At 41.8% G+C, this 12,569-nt stretch overlaps 1 protein-coding gene across 1 annotated transcript; it reads right to left on the reverse strand.

The window, feature by feature from the left end:
* Positions 1-509: 509 nt before the first annotated feature.
* On the reverse strand, positions 510-12,285 carry LOC111825106 (kininogen-1-like). Its single transcript, XM_023750501.1, has 5 exons — positions 11,947-12,285; positions 7,984-8,094; positions 5,812-5,896; positions 2,296-2,468; positions 510-635 (listed from the first exon to the last, which is right to left on the reverse strand). The coding sequence occupies exons 1-5, from the start codon at positions 12,139-12,141 to the stop codon at positions 510-512; spliced, it is 690 nt and encodes a 229-aa protein (XP_023606269.1). The 5' UTR covers positions 12,142-12,285.
* Positions 12,286-12,569: the final 284 nt, after the last annotated feature.

Here is a 12,569-nt window from a genome sequence, read left to right on the forward strand (position 1 = left end):
AACTGACGGCTTAGGCCCACTAAGCCGTCAGTTGGACATCCCTCCTGGACTGTAAGAGGGCACAGGCCAGGGTGAGGGACCAACCCTCCCAAGTGCAAGAATTTTGTGCACCGGGCCTCTAGTTAAAAATAAAGAAAGGGATGGGGAGGGAAGGGGAGACAATAAGCAAAGGCAAGTTTGAAGTTAAGGAGTGTCCAGCGCAGAGCTCAGGAGCACTGGGAAGGTCCTTAAGCAGGTGGGAAGAAAGGGAGATAGGAAAGTGTGAAGACATGAACAGACAAACTTGACATGGCATCATGTTATCTCAAGCCCTGGTTATATATGTAAATATTTATTGCCAAATGTACAGATCTTGTGACCAGGTAGGTAAGGCAACTTGACTAGTGACTTGGAGAATGTGGCTGCGAATTCATGCATGTCATCTAAAATCTTAGTGACCAAGTCTTCCTGTGTAGCTGAGTATTTCCACACCTGAAAATACTGGACACCAAATGCTAATAACTTTATAATCATTTTTGCCTACTTACACCTTTGGAGAGGGCCTTGCAGTCTTGGGTTAAGGATGGAAAATTCTCCTTGGAACAATTAGTCTGCTGAATTAAGTAAGTAACTTCATAGTTTGATCCAGACACCACCTGAAACAATGTTGAATAGTTAAAGGGCAGTTTAAACATTACTCACTGTGTTATGAGGAACTTAGAATACTGCCTGGCATATTGCAAGTACTCAAAAATATAAACTCTTAGTACCAGGCAAAAGTCATGACTGAATAAATATGAGCAGTTTATGACTCTCATACTCCTCAACACACACACACACACACACACACACACACACACACACATCCTACACATCCTATCTAATAAAGAGGGAATACGAATATTGACCATCACGCTGTCACAAAGATCAAGGCACCCATAGCACAAAGATGGCAATGCTGAGTCCCCTCAAAGTCCCCCAGTCCTTTCAGCCCTGCCAGGGCGGGTGGCAGGCATGTGGTGCACCAGACCAGTCCTCAGTGGGTCCAGCCGCTCCTTGCACTGGCCTGCCAGAGTCCTTTCAGCCCAGCTGGCGGGGGCATGGGGAGGGCCGCGGCAGGTGCATGGTGCGGCTGGACCTGCCCTCAGGCCCCCAGTCACTCAGGGCAGGCCTGAGGGGCAGGCAAGCCTCGGATGGTGGCTGCCAAGCCACCAAGCTGCCCAGGGCCACCCGAGGTTCAGGTAACCAGGGCTGGCCGATGGGGGTAACACCGATGTGGGTGTCACCTTCCTTTGATCACTGGGTTGCCTCCCGCCCCTAAGGGCTCCCAGACTGTGGGAGGGGGAAGGCCGGGCTGAGGGACCCCCTGTTCAGTGCATGAATTTTCATGCACCTGGCACCTAGTCTGAAAATAAAAAGCAATATATAGGTGGAGTTACTGTATTTTCTTAAGAAAAACCTAGTAATATTTCCTCTTCCAGGCAACAGAAAAATAATGTCCTTTTGAATTTTGTGAAATATTAATAATACTCTTCTAGAACGTTAAAAACACTTTGGAGCTAGAATGGCCTTCACTGGTAAGTTCTCAGGTTCCCAGACAGACAGACAGACAGTAAGTTTTGTGCTGCTTTATCTTGGGCTAGTCCCATCCTCATCACTGGCTATGAACATAATTGAGTAGAATATGCATCTTACATAAAGGGAAGTTGGATCGTCTATTAAAAGCAGGGAAGGTTACTGACTAAAGTAAGTCCCTCATAATTAGACAATGAAATACAAGGAACCTAGTCAACTGTCAGTAAAGATTTAGTGAACTGGATCAATGAAAAGGCCAGATTTCCAAGTATTTACTTTCTTTTAATGATATGAAAACTATAATTTGGAGAGTGCTCAGAAAGCTGTGCCAACTGTTTGAATACCATTTCATATTTTGGAGCCATGTTTGACTCATGATGGCTAAGTGATAATGTAATTTTCTTAAAACTTTAAGGTTAGAATGATCTTTTCATCTCACCATCTCTAAGAAAAACATGTATTTCTGACTACCCATTCATTAAAACCAGCCTCAGAGCCAGGGGTCTGCTTAGCCACACTTTTGCCCTTTATATATTGCAGTATACTAATTGCTTTGACTCAAGAGAAAGCTCTTTACCTCCTATGCCAGTCACATGAGGACATAAAAGAGCTCCCTCACCACCAATCATGGAATCATAGGTTTTCTACTGACCAATGGTTTATTTTAGGTAATGAAACCCTAAACATAAAGATCCAACAAATTTTAACAATACTGTGAGAAATGGAAACTAAAAGACAAACCTCTCTCTGTGCCCTTTTTACATCCTTAAGAGCAAAGAGGTGGGAATGATTAGTGTGGTTGTTAAAATGTTCAATGGCATGTCTCAGAACAGGGTTGAAGTCCGGGGGGATAGTCGATATGGTGTACAGGCAGCCGTAGCAGTCATACTGGGAGGTCACCACAGGGCCTTCAGCTTGACAAAGAAAGAGTAGGCAAAAGGGCAGCGTTAATGAGCAAAACCCAATTCAGATACATTGTCCTAAATAAGTAACATAATTTTGAAGACCTTGGTAAACAAACTTTCTAGTACATTCTGGTATGTATCAGAAAAAGAGAACACGACTGCTTTTTGGTCAGAGAAGAAAAAAACCTACCATTGACTTAGGAACATCTTATGTGCATACTATTGTGCATAATTATTTTAAATTTCTTTAGAAATCATCAATTACAGACATAATACCTTAATTTATCCTCATAAAATAGTAAAACAGTACAGATATAATATTATTTATTTTTCAGTGTTAAATAAAGCTCCTTGAAGCCTCATTCAGTTTATAATATGTTTTGTACCAATTAATTTCAACAAACATGTACATATTTTGCTCCTTCTGTAATATGTCAGGTGCTGAATTAGACTGTGTGGTTACATTAACTTGTTACTGTGGTGTGTTGGGGAGCACAAGAGACTTGGTTGGAAAGTTGTAAGGAGGACATTCTGATAAAAGAAAAGTGTGTGGAAGGCCACCTGCCCTCTTGGTCGAAATTCTGACTTAGGGGAGACATAGGGGAGTGTCAAAGGCAATGCCCCTAATTATTCCTGACCTTCCCAAACAAATCTGATTACATACAGACCCCAGGTGTTTACTGGAATCCTTATGCTTAATCCCTGGATGCCCTTGCATAGATGACAATATAAACACCTTTGTCCTCCCAAGATTACTCACCCTACTGATTGTATGTAAAGATAAAATCTGCTAGAAAAAGCTAACAAGGCAGGCAATGGAGGCTGTTCTGGCCGCTAGAGCCAGGAGCCCCTTAGCCCTCTCTTTCACAGTCAAACTGTGTCTGAGTAATCTGTTCATCCATCGTTCAGGGGCTGCTGGTCAGACTCTGCAGTGGTGAAGGTGTTGGGCAAAGTGGAGTGGGAAAGACAGAGCTACAGATGGACATTTCAAAATAATTCAGCAAGAGCTTGGGAAGGCAGGAGCCCAGAGTGAGCTCAAGAAAGACTTTCATGAGGAGAAGAGGCCTGAGCTAAGAAGGGTGTAAAGTGATCAAGGTCAACTGGGCAACATAAAGTGTGAGCCTGAGAAGAAGGAACAAAGGGAGGAATGGCTCTCAAGAAAGCAGGATGAGTCAGGGGCAGCGTGTGGAATGCGGTGTATGCTTTTTACTGGGGCTTAAAGCAGGAGGCAGGGACTGGCGATTGAGGTCTGGACAATTAATAGAGAGTCCCTCTGCTGTGGAGCCCAGGCCACTCTCTGGAGTCCAGGGATTATGAACTGTATTCCAAGGGTCATGGGCTCCTTGGTGAACTTGATGAGAATATGGCGCCCTCTGCAGGAATATGCCGGTATTCACAATGTTCTCCATATAATTTCAGGGTGTGCATAGACCCACTGAAGTGAATTAAGAGTGGTCCGCAGTAAAGATGGGGTGCCACTGACTGGGATTTAATAAAATAACATAAAATATTAAAACAGGAGTGAGCTTGTATTAAGTTACCTATTCATGTTTATAACAGATAGCTTTAACCCGCTGGTCAGTACAGGCACACGCTATAGAGAGGAAACCACGAAGGCATCCTGGGCCCCTTTGCCTTGGGCTCTCACTGTCCAAGTGTGTAGGAGCCAAACAGAATCAGCAGGCCAACAGTGTTCTACAACAGTGTCCCTCAACACAACTCCCCTTGCAGCTGTTTCTTGACACTCACTCCATAAGCATGTGTGTCAGAAAAAAGATTTACTGGGTGAATATTCATAGCTTTCCTCACTGCTCTCCCTTTGCAGAAGGTATGTTGCATCAGGGCAGTGGACAAAGTTAAGAAACTGGAGAGGACTTACATGGGAAAGGAGAGATAATTACTGATGGCAGGACAAAAGATTGATGAACACAGAAGGGGGAGGTGGAAGGGAATAGAGACCAGAGGCTGGTATGCTGACCTCAAGGGCAGCTCTGACAGGTAAGAGGAGAGATGGAGCAGTCTTTTGAGGGAGAAATATGCAAATTAATTTTTTCCAGGCAATGGAATGATTTTCCATCCTGCTCCAACATTTATAGGGAGAATTTTAAAAAATTTTTAAAAGATTTTAAATTTTGAATTCTGAAAGATATTTGGCCATAAAGGTTTCAGTTAAGGGATTGTGGACCTAGTAATAATTGTGGATCTACAAGGTGTGGCAAAGAGTTTTTCCTCTCATAGTATATAAGTGCTGGGTTCTGATCATGTGAAAATTTGCTTATGAGTTAAAGTTCTTAAACTAAATAATTAAAAGCTACTCCTAAATTTTTTAAAACAATTGTGATTTCAGCTTTGGACTATTTGTCTTTGAATGCCTCTTGTTGCAAGAGCTGAAACTCAAGAAACAGTTTTTGTGGGTTCCTTATGGATGACTAAGGCCATGACAGAACAATGGCTCCTCCACTGATGTTCACCAGTGTGGCCGAGGATGCTGTTCTGGAGCCTCATCTACTAAAACCCTATTTTGCAAAAGGCCAGTTCTAGGTTGGCTTTTGTGACTGACATCCCCTAGATGTGTCCATCCTTCTCTACCCAGCCACTCGGCCACCAAAGGGAAGGTGCCAATAGTGGTTATATCTGCATAAGTTGCTCCATTCTTACAAGGTCTACTATACCAACTCTGCTAATTGCCAGCTATGGGATACTGGGCAAGATACTTAACTGTGGTGGGCCTGGGTTTCCTCATTTGTAAAATGACAATATTAACACTTGCCCCATTGAATTGTTGTGAAGATTAAATAAATCATCATCATATATAAAACAATTAGCACTGTGGCTATCAATAAGTGCTCAATAAATGCCAGCTATGATTACTTTTATTCTGATGATCGTTAATTCATTATTATGCTTTAACTTCAAGCCTGCCATCTAGTTTCAGTCTACAATAACCCTCTGAAGTGAGAATTCCTCTGATCCCCTTTTAAGGAAAAGGGAAACCAAAAAGGTGAAGAGCTGTTGAAAGATTGCAGGCCAGATCTGACCTCAAAACCTGTGCTTTTCTGGCTCTACTATACCCCACAATTGAAGCATGTGGCATGTTTCTAGTCCTTTCCCAGGGCCTTTGCACACACCTAATTCAGTGCCACTGTCCAGAGAGAGGCCAGGGGGTGACTGGCAGGAGCCTGGCCCCCCCTCAGTACTCTGCCACCAAAGACCCCCAAACCCCAAGTCTGCAAATGGCATTGCATAGCCACCCACTGCCCTTTGAGCAAGGGCTTTGTCCAGGTTATGCTCCTGGCCCCACAGGAAATGGTTCGTTTCCCCCCAGGGCAGCGCCACCCTATATATCAGCTACCTGGAGTAATGTGGCAGGTCTGGGTAGTCACGGAGAATTCCATTTTCCCTTTCTTCACTATGGTCGCCATGCATTCTCCTGTAGCCTAGAAAGAAAGAAAGAAAGAAAGAAAGAAAGAAAGAAAGAAAGAAAGAAAGAAAGAAAGAAAGAAAGAAAGAAAGAAAGAAAGAAAGAAAGAAAGAAAGAAAGAAAGAAAGAAAGAAAGAGAGGAAGGAAGGAAGGAAGGAAGGAAGGAAGGAAGGAAGGAAAAGGAGACCATTTATCTTAATCTTTCAGATGGAGAAGGGCAAGGAGAGGTGTTGCTACTAGCAAGTATGGCTTTTCTCTTATTTAAAACTTAAGATTTTTTTCTAACAGACTTTTGAGACACAAGAATGAATGTTTTTGTAGCCTAATTATTAATTACAAGTCATTGATATTCATGAGGTGTCCAGAGGAGAGGCAGTACAGACAGTAAAGTTTTAAAATAATGTTATGTTTGGACACTGGAGATATTTCTTTTTCACCAAGGTGAACACAGTGCCCTAAAACTAGCCTGCCGAACTCTCCTCTTACAGTTCAACTTCAGGGTTCAGCTGCACAGAGGATGCGGTGCTTGATACCATTGTAATAACCAGGTATTAACTGAAAAGGAGCAAAGGGAAGGCCAAATAGACACTGTTAAGGGCCATTAGTAAACACTCTGGCTTAATTTATGTCAGCTGAAATTCAGTGTGGGGGCAAAGTCACGCCCTGAATGTGGAACCCAGTCAAGAGATTGGACACCACACAGTCTGACTCTCCCACCCAGTGTTTAGGGGATGGATCTCATGATGTCGAAGGCCCATCCAGATGTGATGTAACTTCCTGTAATTCGAGTATGTAATAAACAGCTTTAGGTGCTGGTGCTCTGTCTCTCTGTGTCTGTCCCTCCATCAGAGGGCAGGCTCTCTCTGTCTGTCCCTCCAGTCGGAGGGCAGACACCACACCCAGCCCAAGCTTTTAATCTATTTTATGTCTGACTTTCATTATTCTTTAATCCCGAAAGCGACTCCTAAGTTGTATGAACCAGTTCACGTCTCCCTCTCCCTGCAGGACGCAGAGAAGAGACCTCAGCCCCGGAGCGCCCACCATAAGACACAGGCCCAGTAAAGTCTGGGTGAGGTTGGGAAGGTACTTGTCTGTTAGTCACCCCTGGGAACATAGTTGGTGTGGCCACTGCAAGCACAGGAAGATTTCAGATATTAAACTCCTAAACAAAGGAGTTCTCTCTCTTGCCTCTCTTGCACACTGGGGCTCCTGGCTCTCTTGTTGCCGGGGACACACTCCCCTGCATACAACCACATGGCCCACAGCCATATGTCCCCTCCCCCCCACCCCTACCCTCACACACAATGGACTAATGGAAGGGAACTAGCCTGGTGCTGTGCCGGACCCAGCTCCACCATGGAATGGAAACTAGGGACATTGGTTTGGCTGCACCTCTTTTAGGACTGGTTTAAGGGAAATGGGACTTTAGACATGCAGATATGGAATTCCACACAAATAAAGATCTCTCATCTTCTGTGTGAGTCTTAGAAAGTTCTTTTTCTCAAGATACCATGAGGCCCAGACCTCCAAAATCCTGTGGGGAAACAGATCCCCCACTTCCCACCAGCGGACACCCCATTTCCACCAATAACGTTTTGACACATTAAAGAGGTGAGTCCCTGGACTGTGGAAAGAGTGGCTTCCTACTTGGCAGACACTGGCTGTTTGCTCCCTCAGTTAAAGTTAAACAACCAGCAGCTGTGGTATAGCAAACAGATGTTAGGCATTTAGTTAAGATTCCTTGTTATTAAAACAAGGTCTTTTCATATGTATCTCCTTTCATCTTCCAATTTAGGTTCATTTTACCTCTTACAAGGGAGCCCATGGGTTAAAAGTGGTCAGCTAATTAGAGGCAGAGTAGAATTCCAACTCAGGTCTGCACAAATAAGGCACCCAATTGGTCATAGGAGTCACCTCTTCATGGGAGGGCTTTCTCCAATCTCATGGCCGGCCTTTCATGCCCTTTCTGTCTGTGCAAGAACATAGACATCAACCATTTGACTTCTGTACACATTTGAGCCCCTCAAAAACAGGCTCCACAGCACTAACAGAATAATTTGGTCTCAACTGAGAAAACTGGAGGCTCCGGACCATCACACTTACAGCCTGCTCAGGTTCTTTGTAGTCACAGTCTTGCCAGGTTTTGCCACTTTGAGCAGGACAGTCGCCCTCCTTGATTTCGTACTTGACAGAATAAAATATGTTCCGGTCTCCCTGGAAAAAAGCAATCAAACATACATAGGGCTCATTCAACTGACAACAGCAGACCATTGGAGAGGGATCTGGTGCAGTTATGAATATTTGATATTGATTTAATTCAGCAAGAGAAAAACATTTACTAAAAATACTAAATGTTATAAATACTTGGAAGAATGATGATAATATATTTATAAACATGTATTATCAAATAACAAAGTAGTATATGTAGTATTAGCCCATTTTTGTAGAAACCAATTTCATGCACATATATAATTTTAAAAGCCTGAAAAGTTATGCAGCAAAACTGTTAACATGTTGCATCTCAGTGGGGGGTGTATGGTTATCTTTTACTTTCTTCTTTAAACAAACATTCCTAAATTGTCTGAGTATTTTTTGAAAAAATATATATTACTTTACAATTAGAAAACAAACCAACAACAAGAGTACTTTCTTCTTTCATTTTTTGAAAAAAATGTTAACAGGTATCTCTGGGTGATGAGATTAGTTATGGGTAATTTTAGTATTTTTATTTGGTTTCTTTTGTTTTCTATTTTTTTCTAACATGTCATAAAATAATAAATAAAACTTTTAAGGCTCAAGGTTCTAAGTTAGATGAGCTTTTAGATGCAAAATTCTGGCATATTGGAGCAGCAAGAGCCGGAGAGGTGCTGCTGCCCAGCCCCTCACTTTGCAGGTGAGAGAAAGGAGGCCCAAGTAGAGAGGGCAGAGCTTAGGCAGCCGCCCACCTTGGAAAGGCAAAGCCAACCCAGACCCTGGTTCTCCTGAGTCCAGGGGTAGTGCTCTCTCAGGGCCTGCACTCGTCAGAGTATTTGCATCTGGGAGATGATGGAGTCAAACACAATTGTTCCGAGGTTCGTTTAGGGTCTCATATTTAGATAAAGCAGCAGGTGATAGTGATTGTGTGGACATTTTAGGGAAAACAAAGTACCCAACAACAACACATTTGCTACAGATGTCCGCCAATGACAACACCAATAAAACATCGCCAAGGCCACCAGGACTCACATGACTATACTAGTTTGTAAAATCAGAATGGCTCAATGTTACTTTCAGAAAAAAAAAAATAAATAAATAAATAAAAAGCCCAATGGGCTTTTTTCTTTAATCTCATCATGTCAAATGGATGGATTTTTTCTTCCACCAAAGTAAACTATCACAGAGACATAGTGAAATTCATTTGAACAAACTATTGAAAGCTTGTATTTTTTTAACTTTGATTTTTTTCCATTTAAAAATAATTTGTTTTCTTTTGCATGACATAAGAATTCTAGTTTCTAAATGGGATACATCCAAAACAAAAATATGCCCCCTGTGTCTCATCTTTATTTTCACCCATGCAAGAAACCCTTCTGGAATATCAGCATGTGATTAAATAGGTATCGAACCACTGAATCTACAGGTTAATACATATTCTGTTATGGCAGAATAACCAAGAATTTCCCCCAAAGAAAGATGTTAATTTTCTAAATATAAAAGGGTCTGAGAGGATCATATTCGAACAAACAAAAATCTCTTATGCCAGGTTTTTAGGCTAAAGATGGATAACACACTGGCAGCTGAAGAAAGCTGAAACTATACATAGATCCAAATTAAGAATTTCTAAATTTCTTTAGAAAACAGAACCAGAATTCCTTTTTTAAAATGACCCTGTGGAATGGCTTTGCTTCCATATTTACCTAATATGGTAACAGTAAAACAGACACAAGTACATTGATGACAGCTCAACAATGCTGGATGCAGGATGATTACACCTGCACTTTCGTTTAAAAGTCCCACAGGTTTATTGACTAAGGCTGGACAGCAAGTCATATGATCCTATTTGATGCCTTTTCTACAGTGTCCAAGATCAGTATACGGATACAGCCAAAGACTGGGCCCCAACTTTCAGGAAAAAGACCACAAAGAAGAAAATCAAGGTAGTTATTTAGTCCCCCTAGTTAATTGTTTGAACTGGAACAACAAAAGGTGTAAAACAGGGACTGCAATGAATTAAAGGAGGTGGAAAAAGTTGGTGGAGAGAGGCATGGTATATGAGTAAAGTCATTGGGTTTGGGATGTCAAGGACAATGCAAAAAAGAGCATCCATGGGACCACGTATTTATAATGTCCTGTGGTATCACTCCCTCAATGACATTATGATATCTATATTCGGAAATAAATAGATCAGTTATGCAACAAGGCAGTGTGTCAAATATGCAATCATCCTGTGGAATGCACCACCACAGAGATACATGATGCCATATAAATTCTTTAAGTGTTCTTGTGTTGTGTCTGATTTGCTTGTTTTCAAAGCCACCCAGGCAAACTCCTCCCAGGATGTCCTTGGAGAGAAGATGGTCCGCTGAGCCCAGTTGGTTAACCTTTCCTTTATCAAGAGATCATGATTAACTTTAAAGAGAAATAAAGCTAAAGGCTGTTTGATTTTGATTTTTTTCCCTTTCAGCTTCATCATTCTGAATGTTTTCATATAAACAACAACAACAAAATCACAACTAAACCCTCCATTCCATCCCCCCAACCTAATAGTTTTGATGCATCCAGTTTTATTTCTTAGAATCACACATCCTGTCAGGATTTATCTTCAACCTGAGTGTATCCATCAGTGATAAAGAATATTCTAAACCAACTAGAACCTTGTTGTTACCCTTGATGCATTCAGCCATTGGGACTTCATGGTAGATATTTTATCTAATATAGTAGAACTGTATTAACTTCTTTTCTGACTCCTCTTGACATATCCCACTGTCCCTCATTCACCCTAGTTTTATTGAGGTATAATTTATTGGGGTATATTTATTGGGGTATACTTATTGATGTATAAATAAATTACATATATTTAAGATATAGGAAAAGATGATTTGTATATGTATACATTGTGAAATGATTACCACAAATAAGCTAATTAACATATTGTCAACTCACATAATTACCTGTTTTGTGTGTGGTGAGAACTCTTAAAATCTAGCCCTTTAGCAGATTTCAAGCATACAATACAGTAATATTAATTCTATTCACCATGCTGTACATTAGACCCCCAGGACTTACTCATTTTATTTTCTTAAAATATATTTTTATTGATTTCAAAGAGGAAGGAAAAAGGAGAGAGAGATAGAAACATCAATGATGAGAGAGAATCACTGATTGGCTGCCTCCTGCACACCCCACACTGGGGATCAAGCCTGCAATCCAGGCATGTGTCTGACCGGGAATTGAACCACCACCACCTAGTTCATAGGTTGACGCTCATCCATTGAGCTAAGCTACCAGGCTCTTTGTATAACTGAAAGTTTGTACCCTTGACAAACACCTCCCCATTTCTCCCATCCCAAAGTCCCTGGCAACCACCATTCTACTTTCTGCTTTTGTTAGGTTTGACTTTCTTAGATTCCATTTATGTATGAGATTATACAGTATGTGTTAGTCATACCCCCTTAAAGACCTCCTCCACTTTGAGGTCTGGAAGTCTTTATATTTTAGTTTAAGGCCGGTCACCAGAAAATTCTCTTGCTGTGGCCTGATGAGTTCCTGAATATGCCCACTCTACATAGTCCCTTTCAAATGACTCCATCTACCTTTCTTTAATTTCAGCCTAGAATACCAGTACTCTGATTACCCAGGAGGCCAACCTTGGAGGCTTGAGGACTAGTCATACCCTGCCCAAGTCCCAGCCCAGAGGGTAGGGTTGGTCTTTTCTAAGCCTCTAACTTTAATTATCAGGTTTTTTTCTGTGTGATGTGGTGTGTGTGTGTGTGTGTGTGTGTGTGTGTGTGTGTGTGTGTGTATGTCCTGGTTTCAAGTGATAGCACAAATCCCAAATGACCTCAAGGTTAAAGACAACTCTCTTACCGTCTTGATGACTTCGGTTATGCGGTACAATACAAACTGATTGCCACTTTTTCTTCCATTATTGTATTTCTTCAGAGCTGCATCCACAGCCTTAAATACATCCTCATCATTGCAGTCAACTACTTGTGGTTGGTCCTGGTGGGCGAAACTTGTTAACAGCCTGGAACAAAGGAAAATGATGGCAATTAACTTCATGATTTGTCAGTCTCCCTCTGGGAGTTTCACCAAGAATTGGAAGCTAACTTGGAGGCTGATGTTAACCCTCTTCAGCCTCTTATCTCTTCTGTCTCTCCTCTCTCTGCCTTAGCACTTTAGGGTTCTGCTTGGCTTCCTGCTGCCCTCCACTATTTGCCCTCTTATAAAGGACAAATGGCTCCGCTGGATTACCCAAGCAGATCTCAGGCTGGTCCATTTCAACACTGGGTTGTTGACCTCCTTGCTTGTATTTGGGAGGTATGTGTGAACACATTTCCAGGAAATTGTACAGCTTTGTATAGCAAATCAGAGTACAATCCAATAAAGGAGGAGAGAAAAAAAATCAATCACCTGTTATTCCCTTTCCCAAATGACTTTCCCAAAGCTATTTATGAAGGTCACTGCATGTGACAACAATGCAACCATGA

The sequence above is a fragment of the Myotis lucifugus genome, unplaced genomic scaffold (genome assembly GCF_000147115.1).
Source record: "Myotis lucifugus unplaced genomic scaffold, Myoluc2.0 scaffold_14, whole genome shotgun sequence".
Taxonomy (NCBI): Eukaryota; Metazoa; Chordata; class Mammalia; order Chiroptera; family Vespertilionidae; genus Myotis; species Myotis lucifugus.